Source organism: Schistocerca cancellata, chromosome 3, assembly GCF_023864275.1.
Source record: "Schistocerca cancellata isolate TAMUIC-IGC-003103 chromosome 3, iqSchCanc2.1, whole genome shotgun sequence".
Classification (NCBI taxonomy): domain Eukaryota; kingdom Metazoa; phylum Arthropoda; class Insecta; order Orthoptera; family Acrididae; genus Schistocerca; species Schistocerca cancellata.
In genome coordinates, this window is record NC_064628.1 from 810,369,033 (window position 1) to 810,385,249 (window position 16,217).

The 16,217-nt window shown below is 46.0% G+C and overlaps 1 protein-coding gene across 1 annotated transcript in view; it reads right to left on the reverse strand.

The window, feature by feature from the left end:
* Positions 1 to 16,217, reverse strand: part of LOC126176587 (uncharacterized) — a 541,845-nt gene that overhangs the window by 93,394 nt on the left and 432,234 nt on the right. Inside the window, exon 24 of the mRNA XM_049923748.1 lies at positions 15,990 to 16,187. Coding sequence (XP_049779705.1) covers positions 15,990 to 16,187 — 198 coding nt within the window. The remainder of the gene's footprint in view (positions 1 to 15,989; positions 16,188 to 16,217) is intronic.

The window sequence follows — 16,217 nt, forward strand, 5'->3', positions numbered from 1 at the left end:
CGTGATGCAACCCGTCTCGCTAGTGCATCCCAGACATGCTCCATGGGATTCAAATGGGGAGAGCGAGGAGGCCACGACATGCATGCAGTATCTTCCATTTCCAAGCACACATCAACCACTAGTGCTCTATGAGGTAGAGCATTATCGTCCACCAGTACGAAGAATGGGTGCACGGCACCCCGCAACTATCGTACATGAGGTCCCACGACCTCGTCACGATACCTGATAGCAGATAAATATATCCGATTCATCCGTACAATTTCACGAAGAGATGTTCCAGTGATCAATATGATCCCTGCTCACACCATTAGTGATCCTCCCCGGTATCTGCCTCCTTCCGCAATATTCGGGTCTTAAAATGGTATTCCACATTCCCTGCAGATGCGAATCCGCCGAAAACCACTCTCCAGACCAAATCTGGACTCATTTGCGAAAATAACACTGGCCCACTGTTCGACTGTCTAGGTGGCATATTGACGACTCCACTCCATACAGTCCCTTCTTTGAATACGCCTCAGAGGCACACATACAGCAGGTCTCCGACAGTAAGGACTACGCTGTCGAAGCCTTCTCTACACCGTTTGCCTCGATACAACGCGTCCAATGGATGGTGCGCTGGTTGCTGCGCAGTACTAAGGCGGTACTGTCGTGCACTTACAGCCAAATAACAAATCCTCGCTTTCTGATGTCATACGGGGTCGGCATTGTCTTGGTCTTGGTGATACAGTTTCGGTCTCTAACTCTTTCCACATGCGAGAAACAACAGAACGATTTACGTCAAGTCATTGGGCCACATTGCGACTGTCCAGCTTCCATTCTTCCTATGGCCCTCCACCGCAGAGACTCTGGTAGGCGTCTTCTCTGTGCCATGCTGCACTGCCTGTGACTGTATACCCAGCAATCGTGCATGTGGGACTACCGAGCAAACACTGCTCCGTTTGATAGGTGTCCTGACGTCATCGTTGGCATTGACCGAAGAGCCATCTTCCGTGCAGAACACGATCGTTCGGATATCTGTTGGCAGTTAGTATGATTATATCGTGAATTACGAACAGGACGGGGAAATAGTGGTTTGTTGCTTTAATTTTGGACTTCAGAGTATGAATAAACATTAAAACTTTTTTAAATATAAAAATATACAGGATGTAGGGCTATTATAGGTACAAAAGGAAGGTGCAAGTAGAGGACAACGAAACGAGCAACTAATCCTGATAAAAATGGGTCGTCAAACCAATGCTCTCCCTTATACGTCATACAAGTGCAGCCACGTCAGTGTTACAACACTGTTAACGTCCAAGGTGCTGAACTGAGACTGCCTCCCTCTGTCTCAAAGAGTTAGAATAGAGGAAATTCAGAGAATAGCGGGAACAATTCACGGCTTGGTACTCATTTCTTGTTCTGTAGGCAAGTGACCCTTGAGTACTAGTAAATTAGTTCACAGAGCTGCTGAATGATTATTTAGGCCAAGTGGTCAGTAGTTAGCAGACTGAGTGACAGTGCAAAAATTCGTCTGTGTTAGAGAACCTTTCTAATAATTACTGAGAGCATCTGACATACTGTAAAGGGTTGTGGTCCGACACCTCACTAAGCAAACGTGTTCATTAGAACAATAAATTGACTAAAGGAAGAGTAATAACTTGCTACTTCAGCAAACCATCCTGCCAACTCCAAGAGTTACCAAGTTACCAAGGTTCTGTAATGCAATTGCTTCTAACCAAGGAGGTATACTGCCTCTCATCCCCGCTATAAAGGCTGTCAAAAAAAAAAAAAAAAGGCCACGCAGGTCACACCAAGACCAGTCTGACGTAGTGAACAAGGACGCAACATGTCATCTACTCTCCCATTTAATTTCTATCTATAACAGTCGAACACCCTGTACAAGGACTTAATAATGGGATATTGTCGTCCCGAAATATGTTCTGATAGTTAAATCACATATTTGGACAACTGGTGCGCCACAATATCCAAACTGAGGGCGCACTCCTTCAGAATACCTCAATTTCAGTGTTGTCACTGGGAGCCTAGATTTTAACACTGAGTTTAACAACCACTATTCGCATCCACCATTGACTAAATCGAAACTAGAACAATTGCAAGTAAGAGGAGTACCAAAAGATTGGCACCAATTACATGTTGAAAACATTCTACAGATGATAGATATAGTACGGTTCTCCAGTGAAGTGTAATTTTTAATGAAACATTTACCAGATCAAAAATGCATTAATGTATGAGTTCCTCAAGGTGGCGGTTTAGGATCGTCATTGTTCTTGATTCATTCTGAATGCGCAAAAGTCATGGCAAGACACTGGGACACGAGTTGGCCGTCGGTTGCTGACGCCTATTCAGCGCATTTGTCTCCAGACAGTCCTAGCAGAAACGGGTTCCTGACGACTGCAAACTGTCCGCAGTACAGCTTCGATCAATCTATATGGCGCTGCAGAAGAGACGTGACGTCCATTTGTCACACGCTTGTGGTTGGCTTGTGTGGCGGTTTAGCCATGTGGAAACATCTCATGCAACACTAAAGATCTACCCTAGAGACTGTTGACCCCGTGAACCCGAATCTTGTGTAACTGTCGAGTTGCTACGACCCAGCAAAAAGATTTCCCAGGACGCAAAGTGTCTGTGTGCTTAGACGGCGCGGTCGACAGTCTGCTGTATACACTGCCTAAGGCCTCACCTGCGGCCAGTAAGAGGCGCCTGCAAGCAGTCACTTGGGCTTAACGACATGCACGAAATGAAACCAGCCGCCTCGCCAACATGAGCTCACTTCGTATTGTGCTGTGCTCTAGTATCTACCTCGCTGACAATGTGCCCATGTGACCGAGCTACTTACTGGATCTCATCTGCGTTGTGAATACACGCATGCTGACGGACTTGCGTGACCAGACTATCGTGATTCGTCTCTTGGTGTGTGTCTACAACTTTACGATGATCAGACAGGAACTGATTCTGTGAACTGTCAATAAATTTTTTATTTTATTTTACACGTCTAGGTCCGTAGGACCAAATTAAGAGGTAAATCTCCATGGTCATGGAACGTGTCAGTAGATGAAATTAACATCAGAAATGGTAATAACGTATAAAATAAAATATACACGAATCGTATACAGATAACAAGCTGTTGAGTATACAGGTTGTTCATTTTATCTGAAGACATTTAACTATCTCCAAAACAACGAATTGGATAAAAAATTTACAATTAAAATTTGTTCGTCTTGGAAGTGGACATCCAATGATACCAAATTCAACCGGCCATTCCACCCCGTTTGTGGGGTTGGGAGGCAAACTTGGAAATCTTAAATGGAAACCCCATTTTTTATTGCAGATTCGGAGTTTACGAAAAAAATGCAGAAAGCTTGTCTGAAACGTATTTTTGGTTACACGGCAGAAGGCGCTGTAATCGGAAAATACAAATGGGTAGAAAATCACATGTTTCAAAATGCTATCCAATGACACATCAATTACCTCCCCCCCCCCTCCCCCACCCGCACGCCCCATGGTGCGAGGGTGGGGTGTGTGGTCGGGTTTGGAATCATCCGATGTCTCCAGAATGAGATTATCACTCTGCAGCGGAGTGTGCGCTGATATGAAACTTCCTGGCAGACTAAAATTGTGTGCCCGACCAAGACTCGAACTCGGGACCTTTGCCTTTCACGGGCAAGTGCTCTACCATCTTCTTTTTTTTTTTTTTTTAATCTCATTTTGTTCGCTTTCGTTAGTTGAATCTACTCGGGGCGGACGTCGTAAGACATCCGTTTAAGTTCGTTGTTGATCGATTAACTCAGTTTTTTTATTACAGAGGGCTGCTAACCCTCTGACCGCACACGCTGAGCTACCGTGCCGGCTACTGTACTCACAGCTTTACTTCTGCCAGTAAAGTCTGGAAGGTAGGAGACGAGATACTGGCAGAAGTAAAGCTGTGAGTACCGGGCGTGAGTCGTGCTTCGGTAGCTCAGATGGTAGAGCACTTGCCCGCGAAACGCAAAGGTCCGGAGTTCGAGTCTCGGTCGAGCGCACAGTTTTAATCTGCCAGGAAGTTTCATCCGATGTCTGTCTCCTAGACGAACATGTTTTAACAATAAATTGTTGGGAGCCGATGTGTAGTTTTCGAGATATTTCAATATCTTAAGATAAACTGAACACCCAGTAGAGTACCACAATCAACAACATAACACAATAATTTGCTTAATATTTGTCTAGGTACTTTCAGACAGAATAGAAGTGACATCATCATCATCATCATTTAAGACTGATTATGCCTTTCAGCGTTCAGTCTGGAGCATAGCCCCCCTTATACAGTTCCTCCATGATCCCCTATTCAGTGCTAACATTGCTGCCTCTTCTGATGTTAAACCTATTACTTCAAAATCGTTCGTAACCGAATCCAGGTACCTTCTCCTCGGTCTGCCCCGACTCCTCCTACCCTCTACTGCTGAATCCATGAGTCTCTTGGGTAACCTTGCTTCTCCCATGCGTGTAACATGACCCCACCATCTAAGCCTGTTCGCCCTGACTGCTACATCTATAGAGTTCATTCCCAGTTTTTCTTTGATTTCCTCATTGTGGACACCCTCCTGCCATTGTTCCCATCTACTAGTGCCTGCAATCATCCTAGCTACTTTCATATCCGTAACCTCAACCTTGTTGATAAGGTAACCTGAATCCACCCAGCTTTCGCTCCCATACAACAAAGTTGGTCGAAAGATTGAACGGTGCACAGATAACTTAGTCTTGGTACTGACTTCCTTCTTGCAGAAGAGAGTAGATCGTAGCTGAGCGCTCACTGCATTAGCTTTGCTACACCTCGCTTCCAGTTGTTTCACTATGTTGCCATCCTGTGAGAATATGCATCCTAAGTACTTGAAACCGTCCACCTGTTCTAACTTTGTTCCTCCTATTTAGCACTCAATCCGTTTATATTTCTTTCCCACTGACATTACTTTCGTTTTGGAGATGCTAATCTTCATACCATAGACCTTACATTTCTGATCTAGCTCTGAAATATTACTTTGCAAACTTTCAATCGAATCTGCCATCACAACTAAGTCATCCGCATATGCAAGACTGCTTATTTTGTGTTCACATATCTTAATTTCACCCAGCCAGTCTATTGTTTTCAACATATGATCCATAAATAATATGAACAACAGTGGAGACAGGTTGCAGCCTTGTCTTACCCCTGAAACTACTCTGAACCATGAACTCAATTTATCGTCAACTCTAACTGCTGCCTGACTATCCATGTAAAGACCTTTAATTGCTTGCAAAAGTTTGCCTCCTATTCCATAATCTTGTAGAACAGACAATAACTTCCTCCTAGGAACCCGGTCATATGCCTTTTCTAGATCTATAAAACATAGATACAATTCCCTGTCCCACTCATAACACTTCTCCATTATTTGCCGTAAGCTAAAATCTGGTCCTGACAACCTCTAAGAGGCCTAAACCCACACTGATTTTCATCCAATTGGTCCTCAACTAATACTCGCACTTTCCTTTCAACAATACCTGAGAAGATTTTACCCACAACGCTGATTAAAGAGATACCTCTGTAGTTGTTACAATATTTTCTGTTTCCATGTTTAAAGATTGGTGTGATTACTGCTTTTGTCCAGTCTGATGGAACCTGTCCCGACTCCCAGGCCATTTCAATTATCCTGTGTAGCCATTTAAGACCTGACATTCCACTGTATTTGATGAGTTCCGACTTAATTTCATCCACCCCAGCCGCTTTATTGCACTGCAATCTATTGACCATTTTTTCCACTTCCTCAAATGTGATCCTATTTCCATCATCATTCCTATCCCATTCTACCTCGAAATCTGAAACATTACTGATCGCATTTTCACCTACATTGAGCAACTCTTCAAAATACTCCCTCCATATGCCCATGGCATCCACAGGATTCACCAGCAGTTTTCCTGACCTGTCCAAAATACTTGTCATTTCCTTCTTACCTCCCTTTCGAAGACTGCTAATTACACTCCAGAATGGTTTTCCAGCAGCTTGACCCATAGTCTCCAACCTGTTTCCAAAGTCTTCCCACGATTTCTTCTTGGATGCTGCAATTATCTGTTTGGCTTTGTTTCTTTCTTCAACATAACTTTCTCTGTCTACCTGGGTTCTGGTATGTAGCCATTTTTGATACGCCTTCTTTTTCCTTTTACAGGCTGCCTTGACTGTATCATTCCACCAAGCTGTTTGCTTCATCCTACTTTTACACACTACTGTTCCAAGACATTCTTTAGCCACTTCTAGTACTGTGTCCCTGTACCTTGTCCATTCCTTTTCCAATGACTGTAATTGACTACATTCAACTAACTGGTACCTTTCTGAGATCGCTGTTATGTACTTGTGCCTGATTTCCTTATCCTGAAGTTTCTCCACTCTTATCCTCCTACATATGGACCTGACCTCCTGCACTTTCGGCCTCACAGTCCCAATTTCACTGCAGATTAAATAATGATCAGTGTCATCAAAGAATCCCCTGAATACACGTGTGTCCCTCACAGCCTTCCTGAATTCCTGATCTGTTATTATATAGTCAATGACAGATCTGGTTCCCCTGCCTTCCCAAGTATACCGGTAAATGTTCTTATGTTTAAAAAAGGAGTTTGTGACTACTAAGCCCATACTGGCACAGAAATCCAAGAGTTGTTTCCCGTTCCTGTTGGCCTCCATATCCTCTCCAAATAGAAGTGACCCGTGGGGCAAATTCTACAGTTTCGATTTTAGTCTTGCATTACTGCTAAGATTTTTAAATTCTTGTGGTATTCAACAGAATATTGCATCCCCTTCTGCACGAGAGTCAAAGAGGTGCGATCCAAATGCAGATAAGATTTCTGTCTACCATTAACTGAGTGAAGACTGCTATTTCTCGGGAATAAGCTCATATTACAATTAACAACAAACCATTGAAGAAAACATATACTCTAAGGCAAAAAAGAAAAACAAAAGGCACAGCACGAAGAAATTATCCGAATGGGGTAGAAATCGGTGGATATGATGTACATGTACAGACAAACAAATGATTAAAAATTCAGAAAAATTTAATGATTTATTCAAGAGAAAGAGCTTCTCAGATTGAACAAGTTTCTTCTGGCCATTATGCAAGTATTATTCGGCTTGGCGTTGATTGAATTGTTGTTAGATGTCTTTTTAAAGGATATCGTGCCAAATTTTGTCGAACTGGGGCATCAGATCGACAAAATCCAGAGCTGGTTGGAAGGCCCTCTCCATATTGCTCCAAACGTTCTCAAGTGGGGAGAGATCCGGTAATATTTCTGGCCATGATAGGATTTGGCAAGAACTAAGTCAAGCAGTAGAAGCTCTCGCCGTGTGCAGGAGGACATTATCTTGCTGAAATGTAAGCCCAGGATGGCTTGCCATGAAGGGCAAAAAACGGGGCGTAGGGTATCGTCGACGAACCGCTGTGCTGTAAGGGTACTGCCGACGATAACCAACGGGGCTGTGCTATGAAATGAAGTGTCACCCCAGACCACTACTTTCGGTTGTCGGTCCGTGTGGACGGCGACAGTCAGGCTGGTATTCTACCACTGCCCGGAGCGCCTCCAGACACATCTTCGACCAGGAATCTCATTGACTCGAGTAGAATCGTCGCCAGTGATGAGTCAACCTTCGAACTGAGCCCCAATGACGACCGGGGAGCAATGTCACACCGGCAAGTTAACTGCCAAGTTCTTTGTGAATTTCACTCGATTTTGTAGTCACTGCAGTAAAATCACATACCCTTCGACCCGTGAAGTTTCATTTCCTTTTCTCCTCTCCTTCCGGATGCTTCACTTCTTTGGTCAGACAGAATATTTATAATTATTACATTAACAACACTACCCATGCCCATGGAACAAGAGTCAAACGTAGCTTACATATACCGTAAAAAATTAACAAAAAATTTGAAACAGTATTTTCTGCCAGGGATCAGCCAGTATGATAATTTTCCACAGGAAGTGTCTGAGCTAAATAACATCAGTTAATGCGACAGTAGGGCCGACTTTGACCTTTTAATGGGAAACCATTCAAAAACAATGTCGTTCATCGAGCAGTTTAGAGATGTATGTTGGGTATCGCTAGGAGAGACGGGAAATAGAGTTCAGTGAAGATCTAATTGTGACCGTGGCCAACAAATGAAGGTGGCCGGGATACGCGGCCAGGTAAGTACACTGAAGCGCCAAAGAAACTGGTATAGACATGCGTATTCAAATACAGAGATATGTGAACAGGCAGAATACGGCGCAGCGGTCGGGAAGCGCAGTTGTTAGATCGGTTACTGGTGGCAGGTTATCAAGATTTTAGTGAGTTTGAAAGTTGTGTTATAGTCGGCGCAAGAGCGGTGGAACACAGCATCTCCGAGGTAGCGATGAAATGGGGATTTTTCCGTACGAAAATTTCACGAGTGTACCGTGAATATCAGGAATCCGCTAAAACACGAAATCTCCGACATCGCTTCGGCCGGGAAAAGATCCTGCAAGAACGGGATCAACGACGACTGAAGAGAGTCGTTCAACATGACAGAAGCACAACCCTTCCGCTGCAGATTTCAATGCTGGGCCATCAACAAGTGCCAGCATTCGAACCATTCAACGAAACATCATTGATATAGGCTTTCGGAATCGAAGGCCCACTCGTGTACCTTTGATGACTGCATGACACAAAGCTTTATGCCTCGCCGGGGCCCGTCAACTCCGGTATTGATGACTGGAAACACGTTGTCTAGTCAGACTAGCCTCGTTTCAAATTCCATCGAGCGGATGGACGTATAGGGGTATGGAGATAACCTCATGAATCCATGGACCATGCATATCCGCAGGGACTGTTGAAGCTGGTGGAGGCTCTATAATGGTGTGGGCCGTGTGCAGTTGGAGTGATATGGGACTATTGATACGTCTAGATTCGACTCTGACAGGTGACACGTATATAAGAACCCTGATCACCTGCATCCCTTCATGTCAATTGTGCATTCCGACGGCATTGGTCAATTCTAGCAGGACAATGCGACACCACACACGTCCAAAATTGCTACAGAGTGGCTCCAGGAGGACTCTTCTGAGTTTAAACACTTCCGCTGGCCACCAAACTTCTAAGACATGAATATTATTGAGCATATCTGGTATTCCTTGCAACATGCTGTTCAGCAGAGATCTCCACTCCCTGGTAACCTTAATGATTTATCGACAGCCCTGCAGGATTCGTGGTGTTAGTTCCCGTCAGCATTATTTTAGACATTAGCCGAGTCCACGCCAAGTCGCGTTGCGGCACTTCCGCGTGCTCGCGGGGGCCATTGCACGAGATTAAGCAGGTGTACCAATTTCTATGGCTCTTCTGTGTAGATGGTATGTAAACCAGAGAATTTCATGCTGGACTTCAAGAGATCATAAAAGGTCAAGATGACGGTCATATGGAAGGCAAGTTGATGGCATTAAGAAACATGAAGGAGCGGCACGGATGCGTGTTGTTGAAGCCCATAATACTTGAAAAACTATATAGGACGCATATATCTAGCGACGGATGTAAAATGACTAGATATATTGAAAGTTGTTAGCGTTCCTGAAATCATCATGAATCATCATGAAGATTAATCAGATTACTGAGCTGTCACAATACTTCTTTGTATCATAACATGTGTTTTTCACCCATTAGCTAAAATTACTATGAATTGTATCTTTATTAGTTACTGTATTGATGATCTCCTTATGTTAAATACACTCCTGGAAATTGAAATAAGAACACCGTGAATTCATTGTCCCAAGAAGGGGAAACTTTATTGACACATTCCTGGCGTCAGATACATCACATGATCACACTGACAGAACCACAGGCACATAGACACAGGCAACAGAGCATGCACAATGTCGGCACTAGTACAATGTATATCCACCTTTCGCAGCAATGCAGGCTGCTATTCTCCCATGGAGACGATCGTAGAGATGCTGGATGTAGTCCTGTGGAACGGCTTGCCATGCCATTTCCACCTGGCGCTTCAGTTGGACCAGCGTTCGTGCTGGACGTGCAGACCGCGTGAGACGACGCTTCATCCAGTCCCAAACATGCTCAATGGGGGACAGATCCGGAGACCTTGCTGGCCGGGGTAGTTGACTTACACCTTCTAGAGCACGTTTGGTGGCACGGGATACATGCGGACGTGCATTGTCCTATTGGAACAGCAAGTTCCCTTGCCGGTCTAGGAATGATAGAACGATGGGTTCGATGACGGTTTGGATGTACCGTGCACTATTCAGTGTCCCCTCGACGATCACCAGTGGTGTACGGCGAGTGTAGGAGATCGCTCCCCACACCATGATGCCGGGTGTTGGCGCTGTGTGCCTCGGTCGTATGCAGTCCTGATTGTGGCGCTCACCAGCACGGCGCCAAACACGCATACGACCATCATTGGCACCAAGGCAGAAGCGACTCCATTCACGCCTGTCGCGACACCACTGGAGGCGGGCTGCACGATGTTGGGGCGTGAGCGGAAGACGGCCTAACGGTGTGCGGGACCGTAGCCCAGCTTCATGGAGACGGTTGCGAATGGTCCTCGCCGATACCCCAGGAGCAACAGTGTCCCTAATTTGCTGGGAAGTGGCGGTGCGGTCCCCTACGGCACTGCGTAGGATCCTACGGTCTTGGCGTGCATCCGTGCGTCGCTGCGGTCCGGTCCCAGGTCGACGGGCACGTGCACCTTCCGCCGACCACTGGTGACAACATCGATGTACTGTGGAGACCTCACGCCCCACGTGTTGAGCAATTCGGCGGTACGTCCACCCGGCCTCCCGCATGCCCACTATGAGCCCTCGCTCAAAGTCCGTCAACTGCACATACGGTTCACGTCCACGCTGTCGCGGCATGCTACCAGTGTTAAAGACTGCGATGGAGCTCCGTATGCCACGGCAAACTGGCCGACACTGACGGCGGCGGTGCACAAATGCTGCGCAGCTAGCGCCATTCGACGGCCAACACCGCGGTTCCTGGTGTGTCCGCTGTGCCGCGCGTGTGATCATTGCTTGTACAGCCCTCTCGCCGTGTCCGGAGCAAGTATGGTGGGTCTGACACACCGGTGTCAATGTGTTCTTTTTTCCATTTCCAGGAGTGTAACAATCAACACTTCAAATAAATCACGTGCGATACAAGAAAAAAAAGAAGCATTAGAGGGCGCAAGAAAACCAATGAAAATACTGACTGCGTACTGCGAAGTGAAGAAACCGTTTGCTTCTCTGTCACGCACAGGTCACTCGACAATTAAGTACACTACCAGATAAAAAGTGTCTGGACACATATTGGCGAACAATAATTTCCACCCTTCGCTTTTCTGACAGCTTGAACTCTGCTGAGGACAATTTCAGTGAGATGTCCTAATGTCTGTGGAGGAATGATAGCCCATTCTTACCCAATAATCGAAACCACAGAAAATGGTGTAGGACACTGGGGTTTGGAGCGAAGTAGATGCTCTAACTCATCCCAAAGGCGTGCCATTGAGTTCCGGTAGAGATTCTGGGCAGGTCACTCCATTTCAACAACGCCATTGGCCACAAACCATTGCATCACGGACACTGCTTTACGACAGGGCGATTCGTTTTGCTGGTACAGTCGTCGTTTCCGAGCTGTTCCTTTGCTATATGCAGCACATAATGCTGTAAAATGTCATCATATCCTTCTGCACCTAGCGCTTTTTTAAGCGCAATAGCCTCTCGTCGGAGGTTCGAGTCCTCCCTCGGGAATGGGTGTGTGTGTTGTCCTTAGCGTAAGTTAGTTTAAGTTACATTAAGTAGCGTTTAAGCTTAGACATCGATGACCTCAGCAGTTTGGTCCCATAAGACCTTACCACAAATTTTCCCAAGCGCAATAAGGGCGCCACACCTTAATCTCCACATACATCTCCGTACCGCAACACCTCCTCCACCGTACTTCACTGCTGGCACTAAACGTGATGGCAGGTAACATTCTCCAGGTGTCCGCCAAACGCAGATCCTTCCATCGCATTGCCACTAGGTACAGCGTGATTCATCACTCCAGAGCACTCGTTCCCAGTGGTATCGGTTTGTACAGCACTTCAAGCGTCGTTTAGCATTGATTACAGTAATGTGTGGCTTATGAGGAGCTACGCAACCATTGTACCCCATTCTTTTTAACTCCCTACGCACAGTCACTGTGCTAGCTGGACTGCTGGTAGAACTTTGGTACCCTTTGTAGTGACTCCTTCGTTCGATTTCATGCAATGTTTTGCAACCCTCCGTAATGACCAAGGGTCCGTGTCTGGCCTTGCTTTAGCTGTTGTTGTTCCTGCGTACTTCGACTTCACAATCACACCACCAGTTGCCTTGGGCAGCTATAGAAGGATTGAAATGTCCCTGATGGGTCGGTACTCAGATGACTCCCAAAGCTCAATAGAAGTTCGAAGTCAGTGAGCTCTCCCGACGGACCCATTCAGCCTTTTACACTCGCAGGCCCATATCTCGTGACATCTGTTGGTCGATTACACATTAATAGGGTGACCGGATACTTTTGATCAGATAGTGTAAGTCTCTGACAAACTCTTGGGCTACACGTTATGTTTCGTACTGCGTAAAAATATTGTCAAGATACGATCGTTGTGACGGATTCCTGACAAAAATAAGAATTGCTGTTGTTTTACTGGCTATTGATTGCACCTGTGTGCTGCTGGTGCTGAAGCTTTGCGTGGAGCCTAATAGTGCCATAGAATTCATCTACGTGCTGTCGCATGGTATGAAATGTAGCAGTACGTTTCGTTGAGTGCATGCACTTGCAAATTCATAAGTAGATCGTGTGGTTAGCGACGTTTTACATTAGTACTGCGACCTGCTGATGATATGTAGCATTAGACAGTGTAGAAGTAAGTGGCATGGTTTAGACTATCTGATAACGTACAGGAAAGGGTACAGCCAAACTTGCTTTGGACTTCACATTCTGGTGAAGTGATACAGATGGTGCATAGCAGTGGCACGGAGTGCATGTGTCTAGTATTTTAGTGTGTTTTGGTGGAGGGGGAGAGGACCAGTAAAAGCAATGCATCAGAGCTATACAATGAGTTGACGAAAGACATGGCATACCTCCTAATGTGTCAGATCTCCTTTTACCCAGGATAGTGCAGCAGTTCGACTTGGCATGAACTCTACAAGTCATTGGATGTTTCCTGAAGAAGTATTGAACCACAATGCCACTATAGTTGTCCATAATTGCAAAACTGTTGCCGATGCCGGATTTAGTGAACGAACTGACTTCTCGATTAAGCCCCATAAATGTTCGATGGGCGCCACGTTGGGCGATTGTGGTGACCAAATCGTTCGCTCGAATTTTCCAGAGAGTTCTTCAAACCATCTGCGAACAATTCTGGTCCATTGACATGGCACATTGCCATCCATAACAGTTCAATTGCTCTTTGGGAACATGAAGCCCATGAATGGCTGCAGAAGGTCTCCAAGTAACCGTGAATATCCATTTCCAGTCAATGAGCCAGTTCATTCGACCTAAACACAGCCCACACCACTATGGACCCACCACCATCTTGCACAGTGTCTTGTTGATAACTTGGATCCATGGCCTGTTCTTTGGGAACGTGAAGCCCATGAATGGCTGCAGAAGGTCTCCAAGTAACCGTGAATATCCATTTCCAGTCAATGAGCCAGTTCATTCGACCTAAACACAGCCCACACCACTATGGACCCACCACCATCTTGCACAGTGTCTTGTTGATAACTTGGATCCATGGCCTGCGCTTCACTCGAACCCTACCATCAGCTATCTGCAACTGAATTCGAAACTCGTCTAACAAGGTCAAGGTCACGGTTTTTCAGTCGTCCAGGGTCGACGTGATATGGTCACGAGCCCAGGAGAGGCGCTGCAGACGATTTCGTGCTGTTAGCAAAGGCACTAGCGTCGGTCGTATGCTGCCATAGCCCATTACCGCCAATTTTCACCGAAATGTCCTAACAAATGCGTTCGTCTACGTCCCATATTGATTTCCGTGGTTGTTTAATGCAGTGTTGCTTGTCTGTTAGCACTGACAACTCTACTCAGCCCGCATCTCGTGGTCGTGCGGTAGCGTTCTCGCTTCCCACGCCCGGGTTCCCGGGTTCGATTCCCGGCGGGGTCAGGGATTTTCTCTGCCTCGTGATGGCTGGGTGTTGTGTGCTGTCCTTAGGTTAGTTAGGTTTAAGTAGTTCTAAGTTCTAGGGGACTGATGACTATAGATGTTAAGTCCCATAGTGCTCAGAGCCAGCCAACTCTACTCAGATTTACTGCTATCGTTCCTTAAGTGAAGGCCGTTAGCCACTGCGTTGTCCGTGGTGAGAGGTAATGCCTGAAATCTGGCATTCTCGGCACTCTCTCGACACTGGGAAATCTCGGAATACTGAATTCCCTAACGATTTCAGAAATGGAATGTCCCACACGTCTATCTGCAGCTACCATTCCGTGTTTAAAGCCTGTTAATTCCTGTTGTGCAGCTGTAATCACGTGGAAACGTTTTCACACGAATCGCCTAAGTACAAATGACGGGTCCACCAATGCAGTGCCTTTTAATACCTTGTGAACGCACTACTACTGCCATGTGCATATCGCTATCCCACGACTTTTGTCACCTCAGTGTATGTTGCTGGTTATACATTGTGGTCTGGAGTGTAGCAGTGAATACTACGGATTGTACTGTGTGTTTTCCATATTAACGAGTAGTATGAATCATAGCAGTGCTGTATAACGCGCATGTGTGATGGTGTGTAGCATGGGGTGTAGCAAGTTGTGGCATGAATTGCAACTACAAGTTTCTAGTGGTACAGTGCATTATGAAATGTACTGTATCAGTGTGCTGTATTATTGCATAACATAAAGTGAGTCGCAACTGTCCTGCACAGCAGTAGTGCAATCTATCGTAGTGTAGCATCGAGTATATTTCTGCATCCACGGACTGCACTTCTATGCTGTAATGTAATACAGAGTGTAGGTGTATGCGGTACGGACTGCACCAGTGTGCTGCAGATTAGGATAATATGAAGTATACCTGTACATGTTATGGACTGCATCTGTGCTGTAGAGTAGCATACTGTGGAGTGTAGTTGTACATACAATGGACTGCACCTGTGCTGTAGAGTAGTGGAGTAAAGAGTGTATTTGTACATGTGATGGACTGCAACTGTGTGCTCTAGAGTAAAATAATGAGTGTAGATGTATGTGCCATGGACAGCACCTGTGTGCATTAGGAGAGTGTAGTATGGAATGTAGTTGCCATGGACTGCATCCATGCTGTAGACTGTTGTAGTATGGGGTGTAGTTGTACATGGTCATGGACTGCACCTGTGCTGTAGAGTAGTACAGTATGGAGTGTAGTTGTCCATGCCCTGGAGTGAACCTGTGTGTTGTAGAGTATGGAGTGTAGTAGCACTGGGTATGAATGGCACCAGTGTGTTATAGAGTAGTATAGTATGGAGGTTAGTTGTAAACGTTGTAGACTGCTCCTGTGCTTTCTAGTTGTGCAGTATGGAGTGTAGCTGTATATGTCATGGTCTGGACCTGTGCTATAAAGTAGTACATATGGAGTGGAGTTGGATATGCCATGGACTGAACCTGTGCTGTAAAGTAGTACAGTTCAGTATGGGGTGGAGTTGTACATGCCATGGACTGGACCTATGCTGTAAAGTAATACAGTATGGAGTCTAGCTGTACGTGCCATAGACAGGACGTGTGCTGTAAAGTAGTACAGTATGGAGTGGGGTTGTACATGCCATGGACTGGACCTGTGCTGTAAAGTACATAGTACAGTATGGAGTGGAGATGTATGTGCCATCGATTGGACCTGTGCTGTAATGTAGTACAGTATGGTGTGGAGTGGACATGCCATGTACTGGATCTGTGCTGTAAAGTAGTACAGTATGGAGTGGAGTTGTACGTGCTATGGTTTGCGCCTGTGCTGTAGAGTAGTAGAGTATGGGGCGTAGTTGTTACGTGCCATGGACTGCACCTGTGTGCTGCTGGTGCTGTGAGGACTGCTGGCGGAGCGCGGCAGGGACGCAGCTGCTGCTCCAGAGGCGCCGTTGCTCCCAGAGGCCGCAGCTGACATCAGCCCTGACAGCTGCGCAGGCCGGCTCACCACCTCGCCGTCAGAGCCTCCGGAGCTCATCTCCGCCGACACTTTGCTCAACAGGCGTGCGAACGTCACCTGCAAGTGCATAAGCAGACAGTAAAATTT